Source organism: Odocoileus virginianus, chromosome 26 (assembly GCF_023699985.2).
Source record: "Odocoileus virginianus isolate 20LAN1187 ecotype Illinois chromosome 26, Ovbor_1.2, whole genome shotgun sequence".
In the NCBI taxonomy this organism is placed as follows: domain Eukaryota; kingdom Metazoa; phylum Chordata; class Mammalia; order Artiodactyla; family Cervidae; genus Odocoileus; species Odocoileus virginianus.
In genome coordinates, this window is record NC_069699.1 from 25623775 (window position 1) to 25638190 (window position 14416).

General features: G+C 46.9%; 1 protein-coding gene and 1 long non-coding RNA gene across 6 annotated transcripts in view; one reads left to right on the forward strand and one right to left on the reverse strand.

Moving 5' to 3' along the window:
* PDZRN3 (PDZ domain containing ring finger 3) overlaps positions 1-14397 on the forward strand; it is a 251090-nt gene extending 236693 nt beyond the window's left edge. For all 3 annotated transcript variants that reach the window (XM_020903665.2, XM_020903666.2, XM_020903670.2), the window contains 5 exons: positions 6192-6290; positions 7486-7548; positions 9962-10063; positions 11211-11327; positions 11926-14397. In XM_020903665.2, the coding sequence (XP_020759324.2) occupies positions 6192-6290; positions 7486-7548; positions 9962-10063; positions 11211-11327; positions 11926-13467 (1923 nt within the window). In that variant the 3' untranslated portion in view covers positions 13468-14397. The remainder of the gene's footprint in view (positions 1-6191; positions 6291-7485; positions 7549-9961; positions 10064-11210; positions 11328-11925) is intronic.
* Positions 2525-14416, reverse strand: part of LOC110143888 (uncharacterized) — a 90981-nt gene continuing 79089 nt past the window's right edge. Inside the window, exons 7-12 of one of the 3 annotated variants that reach the window (XR_011483686.1) lie at positions 11032-11140; positions 9224-9428; positions 7193-7602; positions 4746-4819; positions 4312-4463; positions 2525-3076 (exon numbers count right to left, since the gene is read on the reverse strand). This is a non-coding gene — a long non-coding RNA (uncharacterized lncRNA). Of the gene's footprint in view, positions 3077-4311; positions 4464-4745; positions 4820-7176; positions 8318-9223; positions 9429-11031; positions 11141-14416 lie in introns of all 3 variants that reach the window. The other 2 variants (XR_011483684.1, XR_011483685.1) reach the window with 2 other exon arrangements.

A 14416-nucleotide genomic window follows, 5' to 3' on the forward strand; every position in this document is an offset into this window, starting at 1 on the left:
GCCCCCAAACACTGCCTCTGGGGATAAGAATAGCTGAGAAGTTTCAGAGAGGTTAAATGACTTTCCCAGGGCAGCCTGACTTGCAGTTGGCAGAGCCAAGTTTATTTTTTTATTTGGATCTTTAGTCTGCCTTGGACTCTCAAGGTAAGTCTTTCAATTTTGTTGAGCATCTACCATGTACAGTATATAATAGATAGACACTGCTCTTTCTGTACAATTCATTATTCAACTATTATTGCATTACGGTAATCTTCTTTATGAGCAGCCAGAGTAAATTCAAAATCTATACAAACCCCAAGACAGTTTCAGCTCTTACATCGTTGTGTTTACAGAGCTTCTGAAGACAAGAGCTCTTATGCTTAACCATTAGCAACTAGGCTCTTCTCTATGGTGGGGGACCAGTCTCTGGAAATGGAGTTTCCACAGCGAAGTCATATCATGTGCCTTTTTTTTAAATGCCAAGAGATTCCACACGTTAATGTAAATCATCATTCCATTCTCTGCACTCTTTATTAAACTTTTAGTTTTGGCTGTGCTTGTCTTGGTTGCTGTGCGGGCTTTTCTGTAGTTGTGGCAAGCAGGGCTCCTCCGGTGGTGGTGCTCAAGGCTTCCCGTCGCAGTGGCCTCTCTCGTTGCGGGGCACACGCTCCAGGGCACACGCGCTCACTAGCTGCGGCTCCCAGGCTCTAGGGCACTGGCTCAGTAGCTGTGCCGCACGGGTTCAGCTGCTCTGCGGCACGTGGGATCTTCCCGGATCAGGGAATCGAAACCAGGTCTCCTGCATTGGCGGGCAGACTCGTTACCACTGAGGCACCAGGGAAGTCCTCTCTGCACTTTTCTGAACTTCTGCAAATGTTTAAAAAATTTTTAAATTTTATATGATAGTTGAATAATAATCTTGTGTTATTTTCAGATGTATAGCAAAGTACTTCAGCTATACAAGCATCTCTTCTTTTCCAAATTGTTGAGGATATTACAGAATACTGAGCCAAGTTCCCTGTGCTATGCCAGGTCCCTTTTGGTTATCTGTTTTCAATATAGATGTGTATACATGTCAAACCCAGACTCCCAATCTATCCTCCCCCGGATCCCGCCCAACTGGTAGCCATAAGTTGATTCTCTGAGTTTGTTTCTGTTTTGGAAATATGCTCATTTGTTTCAACTAGATAGCACCTACAAGTGATATCACAGGCTATTTGTCCTCTCTCTGAGGTCCTTCGCGTAGTATGGTCATGTCCGGGTCCATCCATGTTGCTGGAAAAGGCATTATTTCATTCTTTATGGCTAAGTCACATTCCGTTGTATATATGTACCACGTCTTCTTTACCCATCCATGCATCCCTCTGACAATAGACATTTTGGCTCCTTGCACATCTTGGCTATTGTAAAGAGTGCTGCAGTGAACGTTGGGGTGCAAGTGTCTTTTCAAATTATGGTTTTCCTCCACACAGAGGCCCAGAAGTATGACTGACAGATGTGGTAGCTCTAGTTTTTTAAGGAACCCCCGTATCATTTTCCCATCATGGCTGTCAACAATTTATCTTCCCGAAAACACTATAGGAGGATTCCCTTTTCTCCATGCCCTCCCTCTCCAGAATGTATTGCTTGTAGACTTTTTGGTGATGACTGTTCTGACTGGTGTGAGGTGATATGATACCACCTTGTAGTTTTGATTTGCAGTTATCAAATAATTAACAATGTAGAGCATCATTTTAAGTGCTTTTTTCAAAAAAAACAAAAATATCCAAAAAGCGTATGTTGACTTTACCTCTCAAAACTAGCTTCTTGAAGGTCTTCCCTGTTTAGCATCTTTTCAGTTACCTACTCCAGAACATTTCTGGAGGCCAGATGTTGTTTACAGCCTCGCAGGCCTTGTGACTATGAAGTACCCCCAGCACAGGTTTTCAAGTTGTTGTTATAGGAAATGTCCACAGGTGACAGCACTTCTTGATGCCCCAGTCAGGTTATTTGGGCAACAAGCGTCCAAGATAAACTTGTGTTCCTGGTTTGTAGATTCCAGTGGAATGGGCCAGAAAAAAGACCCCAGGGCTTATGTCTGGGTGCTTCTTTTCCCTTACCATGTACCCCCAAGACAATCCCAAGCCCTCCCATAACTGAGATGCTGAGGATACTGTCGTACCTAAGTGGGGTGACTCCAAGGAAGGGGCTGCCGGGGGAGCAGCACCAGGAGACTTGGAGACCAGGTACTTTTCTGAGCTCTTGTGGCCCAGAGGTCCACGGTCCTTCTGTGCAGTAGGCTTGGCTGAGCTGTGGGAGGACCCACCTGCATCTGGAGGTTGGAGTCCCGTCCACGCGGGATGGGGCAGTCCAGGTCCAAGTGGGGCTCGTTTGCAGGCCCGTCCTCCCCAGCCTCTTTATTTCCTCCACAGTGGAGCCCTCTGGACCCAAGGTTCCTCGGGCTCCAAGGACGTGAGAGCAGCCCGGGTCACCAAGGCCCGAGGGGAGTATCACTGACTTGTCTTTATTTTTCTTTTTAGATTGTTTATTTTATATTGGAATGTAGTTGACTTAGAGTGTTGTGTTTATTTTAGGGGTACAGCCAATTGATTCATTTATACATATACATGAAATCAATCTTTTCTGGATTATTTTCCCATATAGGTTATTACAGAGCATTGCGCTCCCTGTGCCATACAGCAGGTCCTTTCTGAGTACCTGTTTCACAGGTATCACTGGGTACAGGTTAATCCCAGCTGCCTCCTAACTTATCCCTCCCTCCCCACCACCCACCTTTTCCCTTTGGGGACCATGAGTTTGTCTTCTAAGCTTGTGACTCTGTTTGTGTGTCATTCTGTGACTTCATTTGCTTAGTATGATCATCTCCAAGTTAATCCATTTTGCTAGGAAAGGTATTAGTTCAGGTTTTTCCAATCACCGAGTCATAGTCCATTGTATAATGTGCCCTATCTCGTTTATCCACTCGTCAGTCAGCGCATCTGTTGGTGGCTTCCACGTCTTGGCTGTTGTAGATAGTGCTCCAGTGAACATTGGGGTGCACTTGTCTTTGGGAATTTGTTCTGAAAAAGTCTTCTTTCTGGTTATAAAAGTAACAAATCTGTTGGAAGAAATTGGAAGAATCAGAAGGGGAAAGTCCAGAGAAAGAAATCATCCCACCAGTAGGAATATGAACTAATGTCCACTTCAATAGGTAATTGTTTAACTATCTGGCAATCAAAATTTTGATGAAAATGGAGTAGAAATGATTTTCAAGTTAGGCTTTTATCAAAATCATACTGATTGTAGATTTCACACTGCTTATATTACTGGCATTAGGCCCAATGAGTATCTTTTTTTACACATCAGACCTCCATCTCTCACATTCCTTATGGGTCTTCCTAGTTCCTACTTGAATACTCTTAGCACATCATGCTGTTTTTCCCCCAAGACATCAGTTCCAGACTTTTCACTTTCCTGGGTTCTTAAATGGAGCCCTCAATTCTAGATGTGTATTACAGAGTCATGCTTCTCAGACTATCAGGGGTGAAAGTCCAGGATGGCCAGGTTAGGTGGTTGGTTAAATTTTTAACATGTCACTGACCAATATATGTGATTCTACCAAAGTGCAAGACTCTATATAGCTCACCCCTTGCCTCTTCAGTTCAGTAATACCCAGTCTTATGCCTTAGTCAGTGAGACGAGTCTGAAAATCTTGTCCTTGGCTATCAGGACAGTGCCTCAGTACTGTAAAAGATCCCAAACGCTACCCTCAGATTCTGCCCGTACCTCATCATGACCCCGAAGCACACGTCACATCCTTTAGAATGACACCCAGCGGAGCTCTGGTACCTTTTGGTCTTTCTTAAGAGCTGTTCCCCTTGGTGGTCGATCATTCAATGAAAACTCTAACCTGTATTATGATTTTTTACTCTGATAGAAGTCACATCACAGAATTTGCTGTTTTTCTCGGTTGCTTCTTAAAACCTCTCCAGTTACCCTTCCCCCTGCTTCCGTTGCACATGTTCTTGTTCCAGAACCAGCTGGCTTCTTTCTACCATGAAGCCAGGGCTCAGGGACGGCAGTGGTACATTTGGACCCGAACAAGTCGTCATGAAACCCCACGGATTTCCACCGCCTCTTGTGGTGGTGGTTTAGTCATGTCCGACTCTTCTAGGATCTCATGGACTGTAGCCCGCCAGGCTCCTCTGTCCATGGGATTCTCCAGGCAAGAATACGGGAGTGGGTTGCCATTGCTTTCTCCAGGGGATCTTCCTGACCCAGGGATCAAACCCACGTCTCCTGCATTGGCAGGTGGGTCCTTTACCACTGAACCACGAGGGAAGCCCACATTACCTGTTAGGAAGCACTGAAACGGAGCAAGTCTTCCCTTTGTCTGTCGCCCGATGAAGTGTGACCTGAGGTGGAGACTTGGGCATGCGGCTGAAACGTGAGGATGCTGTGAGCCCACCATGTGGGCGGTGTGCAAACGGGCTATCCCACAGTATCTGTAAAGAATGCGCCCTTGCGGTTAAATATGTGCTGCCTCTATGATTGCTTAGTCTTTTCCTCCAAACACAAGGAAAGATAATAGGATTTCATTTCTGGGTAATATACCAGATTGCTGCAGCTTTAATGAGGAAGTCACTGAATTAATTAACATGTCAATATTCAGAAAATAAAATTATCTTAATTGGGGGTGGGGGGACGTGAGAAACATACACACTTGGCTACAAATAACTGCTGTGACTTCGGGTAAGAAACCACCTGCACACAGTCATTATCCTTACTGTTTTCTGTAGACCTTCTCTGGGCCAGGCGATGTGCCGAGAGCTCAGCCGTCTTGTCTCAGTCACTCTTCACCCTGTCCAAGCGGCACGATGACATGCACCAGTGAGGAAACAGGCTTAAGAGACAGTCGCAAGCCCACAGAACCCTATGGTGAAGCTGCTAGAAAGAGCTGGGAGCTGCACTCAGAGCCCCAACTCGTCAGCAGCACTTTATCCTCTACATCAGCCACAAAGCCTGCTGAGGGTATCAACCAGAGCTTGGCAGTCTTCACTTAAAAGTTGCTCAAGGCTTCCCAGCATGCTGAAATAAAATCCAAGCTCCCCTCACTGGCCTGGTGGCCCCATTACGTGACCACGCTCAGGGCACCTCTCTTTTCCTTGCTCACAGGGCCTTAGGGCCTCCAGTCCTTCCACCTAGAAAGTGCCTGTGGTATTGGGCACCCGGGAAGGAGGTTCAGGAGTGTCTGCTACATAACTGCTTTGAGCTTCACCACAGAAACCACCACATCCTCACCACCATCCAAGAGCAGCCAGGAGTGAGGAAACAGTCCCAGAGACAGGCCCCATCTCAGAGCCCCTCCTGGTTGGTAAGCATAGCAGTGAACACCGGACCAGGGGGTCTGCCTGGAAACTTACTAGCAGGCGGCCCTTGGCACAGGCCTGTACTTCGGGGCTGTGGAGTCTCGCCTGGGCGGTCGGCAGTGTGGGGAGATGGAGCCTGGGAACGCTTTCAGAGAACCAAGCCTCTTGTTCCCAAGGCTCCAACCCTTTTCAAAGTTCTGACTTCATTCCGAAGCACAGTTTAATTGTCAAATACAGTGGCACTGCGTGTGCCCATGTGTCTCACATTTGGGCTCACTTCACTTTTATCTTATTTAATTTGTTGTAATAGCGTCTGAAACTAATTTCTCGACTATAAATATCACAGCTGTTGTGGAAAGCATTAATTGCATGCTATCACGTTACCGTCCTTCCTTGGATCAATTTATGTGTAATCTGTTTGCAAGTTCTATTACTGCACATATTAAGGGAACGCAACATGAAATAATCTAACCAAACACATTGGAAACATTTGTACTGAAATGGCTGGATGGTTTGGGGTTTGGAAATATTGTCGTTGGTGGCAGACATTGAAAGAATGCTTTTGAAAAGGCCGACCCCAGAAGTCTCGATGCTGAGTGAAATATGGATAATTTTTCTTCAGTGGGATCAATAAAATAACTATTTTCAAAATGACTTTATATTGACTGAAAGGTCAGAAATGCCCTAGGCATTGATCTCTTGCCTATAATCACCTTTTGTTTAGTAAGTTAACTGCTCTGCCCACAGCAAATGCAAAGAAATCCAGTTCATCATTTAAACAAAAGGTTTTTTAAAACATCTGATGTCCTCCCAGCCATCACTGCCTGTTGGAGTCTCACAGGGAATGCCCTTTTCTTTGTCTAGGAGGTGGATCTCTACAGAATGAACAGCCAGGACAAGCTGGGTCTCACAGTGTGCTACCGGACAGATGATGAAGACGACATTGGCATCTATATAAGCGAGGTATTGAGGCTCACTTTTTATACCTATCATAGCAGGACACAGAGGCTGTAGTCTTTCTTTCCTTCTAATGTGTTGAGCAGCTCTGGCTTATTGAGATGTCTTTGGAAAGACACAGCCAGATTTCTTTGTCCCCTTTATCACACTCCATGGAACTACCCTACATAGGGGTCAAGTTCTAATGTTGGCGCGTAAGGCAAAATTACCCTTCAGAAGCCTGCAAATCGGCCATAAAATGGAGCCGTTTGCTTGGTTTTGTGTATTCAACCCCGAGGGAAAAGCAGCCTCCCATTTCCCATCTCCAGTTCACTGAGTGGGGTGGGGGAGGGAGTCGTTTACACTTTTTCAAATATTTCTGTTATCTGTTTCTCTTGATTTTTTTTTTTCTTTTGCTAGACTGTGTATCACTGAGTTCACAGTGCCACTTCAAAGTATTGGGTTGGCCCAAAAATTCACTTGGGTTTTTCCATCAGATGCCATGGAGAAGCGCAAGTGAACTTTCTGACGAACCCAATACATAGACGGAAGTTATTTTCATCTTCCCAGAGAAGCCAATACAAAGCAGATGATTTCAGTATGGATACCTCACCATGCAGCCCATCTTTACTAGCACACAAGCCCCATTCTATCAGGAAATAAAATCCATCTTGATGGGATGAACCAAAGGATGTGACTACTAGGCTTTCTACCCATCCCGTTGAGTAGACTTCGTCCACTAAGCTTAAGCTGGCCCACCATTGCTGAATTTGGGGGTATCTCTCTAAAGTGCAATGCCACTTGTCTCAGCTAGATTCTGTTTGTAAAGTTCCTTTCCAAAATTTAATATACACATTTGGCAAAATAATGAAAATATGGCTGCTATACCACATAATGAAAGGTACTCTTTCACCTGTAGGCCAGCATACTTTTGCTTTTCCTTTCTGGGTGGAACAGCTGTTAGCTGTGCCTCTGCATCCCCTCAGGTGGGCAGGGTCAGCAGGGTTGTGGGGCAAGAGTCCAGGACCATGGCCTGCAAGGGGCTTGGAAACGTATCAGTCCATGTTTGTGTCTCCTGGCACAACACTGGAGTCTTATTTCTCTGTAAAACAAAAACAGAGGGATGAGCATGATGGCGTGTTAGACAGAGGCAGACTTTGGACAGTGCTCTTGTTTATTTTCGTGCATGTCTGAGTTACCCACTTGGTGCCGTGTGTTTCAGATTGACCCTAACAGCATCGCGGCCAAGGACGGGCGCATCCGAGAAGGAGACCGCATTATCCAGGTAGGTCAGTGTCCTCTGTCCCTTCACTGAAGAGCACACTGCTTCAGATCACAGCTTTAGGGTTAAAATGCAGAAGTTAACAAATAGCTATCAGTATCTCAAAACTAGATGTGTGGTGAGGCAGACCAGTTAAATTAGGGCCGAAGTCCCAGCTCTGGAAAACACCAGGACACAGGGCATGGCAGGGCCTGAGACAAACCAGAGAGAGGAGGCCCCATCTAAACAGGCAAGCCACCCCTGCGCCTTACAATACAAGTCAGCTCATCTCACTTCCTGTCCTCCTCTCTGGACCAAAGACAACACAGGCCAAATCAGGTCAACAGTTCTTGTGACCCCAAATAATGCTCATTCTAGCTTTCTCTGAAGGATTCATTTTGGGCCAAGCATTTCAACTTTAAGCAGTCTTTTAAACTTTCTGACTCAGCAGGTAACTACTATATAGAATGGTTTTTAAGAGTACTTTATCTATAAACCGATATCTGTTGCTCTTTGGAGTTGAAATGAGGCCATCTGAATATAGAGACACAGATGTAGAGAATACATGGATCTCAAGGGGGAAGGGGAGGATGGGGAGATTGAGAGACTGGGATAGACACATATACACCATTGATACGAGGTATAGAATAGAGAACTAATAAGAACCTCCTGTAAAGCACAGGAAACTGGACCTGCCGCCCTGTGGCGGCCTAGATGGGAGGGGAGGTACCTGTGTGCACTGCTGAGTCCTGCTGTGCGGTGGGAGCTAACACGGCGTTTTAAAGCAACTCTGCTGCAATAAAAATTAACGTAAAATAAACCATTTGTTCCTCTTGCAGCTAGTCTGTTTTTAATTGTTAAAAAAATTAAAAACCAAATAACATCTTCTGTTGATGTGTGGTTGCTTTAAAATGTGTTCCTTTATGGTTTATTACAGGATATTGAATACAGTTCCCTGTGCTATATAGTAGGACCCTGTTATTTTAGCCGTTCTATATATATGTATCATGTATACAAACTTCTACAACCCATTCCTCTCCTTTCTCCTGGCCAAATAGCAGTCTATTCCTACATCTCTGAATCTGTTTCTGCTTTATAAATAGCTTCATTTGTGTCATATTTTAGATACCACATAGAAGCCATCATATGGCATTCATGTCTCTCTCTCTGACCTACTTCACTGAGTATGATAATATCTATTAATATAGCTGCATCCATGTTGCTGCAGATGGCTTATATTTCATTCTTTTCATGGCTGAGTAATATTCCATTGTATGTAAGTACCACCTCTCTACAGTTTATCTGTCGAAGACTTTTACTGGCATTTAGTTCTTCACAATGTTGTTCGCTTCTGCTGTATAGCTGTACATATACATGCATCCCCTGTGTCACCACAGGGCACTGAGTCTTGTGTGCTATAGGTACTCACTCGTTACCTATCTCATATCAACAGTGTGCATATCTCAATCCCAATTCATCCCACCCCACCCCTTCCCCTCTTGGTGTCCATCCATTTGTCCTCTACATCTGTTTCTCTACTACTGTATTGCAGATAAGTTCATCTCTACCACTGTTCTAGTTCCCACAGGCATGAATTAATATGTGACATTGGTTTTTCTAACTTACTCTATATGACCATCTCTAGGACCTCCAAATGACAAGCATCTACCACTGGGTATGGAAACCCTGAGTTCCTTACCTGCCCTCTCTGCCTTCACTGTGCTGCAGAAGCCACACTTCCCCTTGTTAACCAAGATCCATGATGCCCTTTGCTGTTATAAGACGTAAGACTCAGATGGAAGGCTCAATCTTCCAGCTCATAAGTGGGACCACTGCTGTGGCCCCTGGAGCTGAGACCTCCAGACAAGCAGAGCTCAAAGGTTCCAGGACAGGAAGCAAAAATCCTGCAAGAGAGAGATCAGGTGTGATTGTATAATACTGTTTATGTGTGTAACCTAGAAAAATGGTACAGATGAACTTATCTGACTTTATGTCCCACCTAAAGAAGTTGGTGTCAAACTTGGAACACAAAACACCCTAAATAATTCTATCATATTCGCATCAGACCATTGCTTCTTTTTCAAAAATATTGGTAGTCGTGCTTGAGTATATTTAATTCTGCAATTATGTTAAATTGCTTAGATGTTTTCCCTCTTCACAACACTGCGGTCTCTCTCAGTGCTGCCTTTTGGAGTCCCAGTTACTCCCGTTCACACCGCTCATCTTGTGAATTACTCCTCTGGAGGCTGTCTCCTATAGCAAGAGTGCACCAGACTAAACCAGGCCTTTCCTTGTGAAAACCAGCCTTCTTTTCAGCCTGCCTGAAGTTCTCTGTTCCAGCTGTGCTTGGGCAATGGATACAGGCTTGAAACAGTAGAGAATTGTTTTGCACAATCTAATCATGCTACCGTCCACCCCTCCACCTTTTTCTTTGTAGATTAATGGGATAGAGGTACAGAATCGTGAAGAGGCTGTGGCTCTGCTAACCAGTGAAGAAAACAAGAACTTCTCACTGCTAATTGCCAGGCCCGAACTCCAGGTAAGGTGGCTTCCAGCATGTAGTCTGTAGTTCTAAAATCACTCACGGAGTTCCTGCCCTGCAGAAAATATATTAAATCAGAACTTGAAGGTACCCTGTGCCCTGAAAAGGTAATCTGACTTTCAATCTATCTCTTGCTTTGGCCTTTTAAGGATGGTGCAGATTTCCACCTTGGCATTTACACTGCATGCCCAGGAGCTTCATTAATGCAGGGAGTGCAATGAAGGAGAAGGGGAGGAAACCTGACAGCATGAAAACAACACAGCCAGGGTCACGCCCATCAAAATGTTTGACTGCCCCAGACTCTGACCACTCCTGTGTGGGTCTCATTTACAATGGCAGAGTGTGAGAAACGTACAGCATGGTGTCTATAGTTACCAACACTGTAATGACTACTGGAAATTTGCTAGGAGTAAAGTTCAGGTATTCTCATCACACACACTAAATAAATAGTAACTGTGAGATGATATGTTAATTGACTGTAATCATTATTCCACTATGCACATCAAATCGTCACGATGTACATCTTACCCGTAATACAGTTTTTACTTTTAAAAAGCAAAAGAAACATTACTAAGCAGACTTTTTCTTAAAGGGCCAAGTAAGAAATGTGACTGGATTTGGGGGTTGTGTATGGTCGGAGGTGCAGCTGCAGGCCAGATCTGTGATCTCAAACCCCTGACTAGTCTGCTCTTTACGAGCAAAAGAGACAAGAGCCTGATAAAGGTGGCAGGCCCTTGCCCAAGACTAATAGGTAGTTAGCAGACCTGCCTTTGTTGTCCCGAACTGCCCGTGCTTTCTCCTTGGGGCCTGCTAAGCTTGGGTGCGGGCCTACCAGCAGGAGAGGAGCCAGGGCTGCGGCCCTCTGACCCCCTAACTCGGTGGCCTCCTGCGCGAAGGCACTTAGCCCTGCAGCAGCTAAAGCGGGCCGCCCCTGGACGTGCGGTGTAGGGCGGGAGGGGCTTTACCTTGAGGATGGGGTCAGTGACGTCCGGAGAGTCAAACAACAGGCGGACCGCATTGGGATGACTCCTGGAGGAAGCCTAGAAATGTGGTTCCCCAAGGTAATGTCCTTTCCTAAAAACAAATAAAATGGAAGCAAAAAGGGCCTCTTCTGAAGCCTGTGTGGGTGCCTGCCTCTCCCCAGCTGGACGAGGGTTGGCTGGATGACGACAGGAACGACTTTCTGGACGACCTGCACATGGACATGCTGGAGGAGCAGCACCACCAGGCCATGCAGTTCACGGCCAGCGTCCTGCAGCAGGTACCACTGCCCGCCCCTCCCCCCCAACAGCAGGGAAATCTGCTCCCCACCCCCACCCCATGATGCTTAGGAGCCTGAGAAACCCACCTGCTGGCAAAAGAAAAAAAGTGCTTTTCTGTTTGCCCACCAATGAAAAGCAAGCTGATATCCTCCCAGACCAACAGAGTGCTGCTGGGCTTAGAAAGCAAAGCAGTAATGCCAAGGTACCGCCGACCTTCTGATACTTGTTTGGAAAACAATGTGCCAAAATAAAGAGCAGATCAGAGAAAACAAGTCACATTTTTGAAAGGAAAGCAGTTCCCTCTGTTTAGCCTCAGCTTCTCGGCGCCTTTTCCCCTCCCTTCTCTGTCACCACCATTGTCAGAGAGGCTGGAACCTCTCCAGTGCCTTAGGCACTCAAGGATGTCCTCTGTGCCTCCTGCTTCCTGGTAAGAGGTTCTGGAAGAGCCGCAGTCATTCACTAGGTCAAGTGATCATCCTCCTTTCCCAGAAGGAGGTGAAGCGGCTCACCTCAAGCTAACTACCTCAGCAACCCAAGTCCCCCTACCGGAAAAGCCTTCCTCCCCGTGACCACGTGTTCTTGTTTTCTGTCGTGTAGAAGAAGCAGGAGGAGGACGGGGGAACCACAGACACGGCCACCATCCTGTCCAACCAGCACGAGAAGGACAGCGGCGTGGGCCGGACAGACGAGAGCACGCGCAACGACGAGAGCTCAGAGCAGGAGAACAACGGCGACGATGCGCCCGCGGCCTCCCCGCCGCTGGCCGGGCAGAGAAAGCTCACGTGCAGCCAGGACACCCTGGGCAGCGGTGACCTGCCCTTCAGCAACGAGTCCTTCATCTCGGCCGACTGCGCCGACGCCGACTACCTGGGCATCCCCGTGGACGAGTGCGAGCGCTTCCGCGAGCTGCTGGAGCTCAAGTGCCAGGTGAAGAGCGCCGGCCCCTGCGGCCTCTCCTACCCCGGCGGCGCCCTGGACGCCAGCAAGAGCGACCCCGAGAGCGTGGACAAGGAGCTGGAGCTGCTCAACGAGGAGCTGCGCAGCATCGAGCTGGAATGCCTCAGCATCGTGCGCGCGCACAAGATGCAGCAGCTCAAGGAGCAGCTCCGCGAGCCCTGGATGCTACACCACAGCGGCTTCCGCAACTACAACACCAGCGCCGACGTGCGCCGGCGGGAGCTCGCCGACATCACCGAGCTGCCCGAGAAGTCCGACAAGGACAGCTCGAGCGCCTACAACACCGGCGAGAGCTGCCGCAGCACCCCGCTCACCCTGGAGATGTCCCCCGACAACTCCCTGCGGAGGGCGGCCGAGGGCGAAGGTGCTGCTGAAGCCTACGGGCCGTCCCCCAAGAACCTGCTCTCCATCACGGAAGATTCCGAGGGGGGCTCCCCGAACTACAGCCCTTCCCCGAAAGAGCTGGATCCCAGCCCGGCTCCGGAGAGCAGAGAGAGGAAGCCCGGGGAAGAAGACGACGGCGGCGGCAGCCCCACCCCGAAGCTGGGCGGCTCCTACCTGCCGCCCTTCCCGCACTCCCCCTACAAACACGCGCACATCCCGGCGCACGCGCAGCACTACCAGAGCTACATGCAGCTGATCCAGCAGAAGTCGGCCGTCGAGTACGCGCAGAGCCAGATGAGCCTGGTGAGCATGTGCAAGGACCTGAACTCGGCCAACCAGTCGGAGCCGAGGATGGAGTGGAAGGTGAAGATCCGCAGCGACGGCACGCGCTACATCACCAAGCGGCCGGTGCGGGACCGCCTGCTGCGGGAGCGTGCGCTCAAGATCCGCGAGGAGCGCAGCGGCATGACCACGGACGACGACGCGGTGAGCGAGCTGAAGATGGGGCGCTACTGGAGCAAGGAGGAGAGGAAGCAGCACGTGGTGAAGGCCAAGGAGCAGAGGCGGCGGCGTGAGTTCATGATGCAGAGCCGGCTCGACTGCCTGAAGGAGCAGCAGGGGGCCGACGACAGGAAGGAGATGAATATCCTCGAACTCAGCCACAAAAAGATGATGAAGAAGAGGAATAAAAAGATATTTGATAACTGGATGACAATCCAAGAACTCTTAACCCACGGCGCAAAATCCCCAGACGGCACTAGAGTATACAATTCATTCCTCTCGGTGACTACTGTATAATTTTCACTTCTGCATTATGTACATAAAAGAACACTACCGTTGGGGTAGCAATTCCTGCCTCGTTCAATGCGGCAAGTTTTTGTATATAAGATAAATCGCAACATCATGTTTATAGTCAAACTAGCGAGCCCTACCACTCTGGGTGTCAACTCTATTTTAAGTGGCGAAACCCCCCCCCCTTAACTACTGTCCTGGAAGGCAATATTAACCCAACAGCTTTTTTTCAAACAGCAAGGATACTTTTTTACTCGTTACCTTTTACATAAAGTTTTTAAATTTCAAAAAGATCTTTTACTAAGCATACCTTCACAGAATAATTTGTTTAAACTATATTCATATAAGAAAGTTAAACACGCTTTTTTCCTTTTCTGCTAAAAACACAGATATGACTGCCGGTATGTATTTTAATGGAGCTCTATTTTATGATGTTACTTTGCTGAATGTGTTTCATAGGAGTGACCATTAATATATTATTTAGGTCAAAGCTTCAACTCAAAACCACCAAACTCTGTGGTTAACTATATATAACGCACATAACCAAACCAGCAGTGTTTAGAATTCGGATACACATTTTAACAATTTTCTGGTTAAAGTTCCCAAGAGAGTGTAAAGGTTTTAACAGAAGGCAAAATATAATACAACTTTGTGGGAGTTTACAGCATGTTTGCAAATACTGCAACTCATTGGAGGACTTTGCATGTACAGGAAAGTTGTGGATGGAGAAGGTTTGTGAAATTTTAAGTGCTCATTGTAGTAAAAACCTTTGCTTTGTAGATTCAAAGGGAGACTTTTACAAGCAAATTCACAGAATCATGATTAGTTATAAACAGTTAAGTAAATGAAGTTAAAATAAATTATTATTTTCTATGTTTTGAAGTGTTCCTCATTTTGCAGTGGTGCCTATAAAATAAAAGCCTTTTTTGCAGTGTTTCCTTCTTTCCTTCATTGT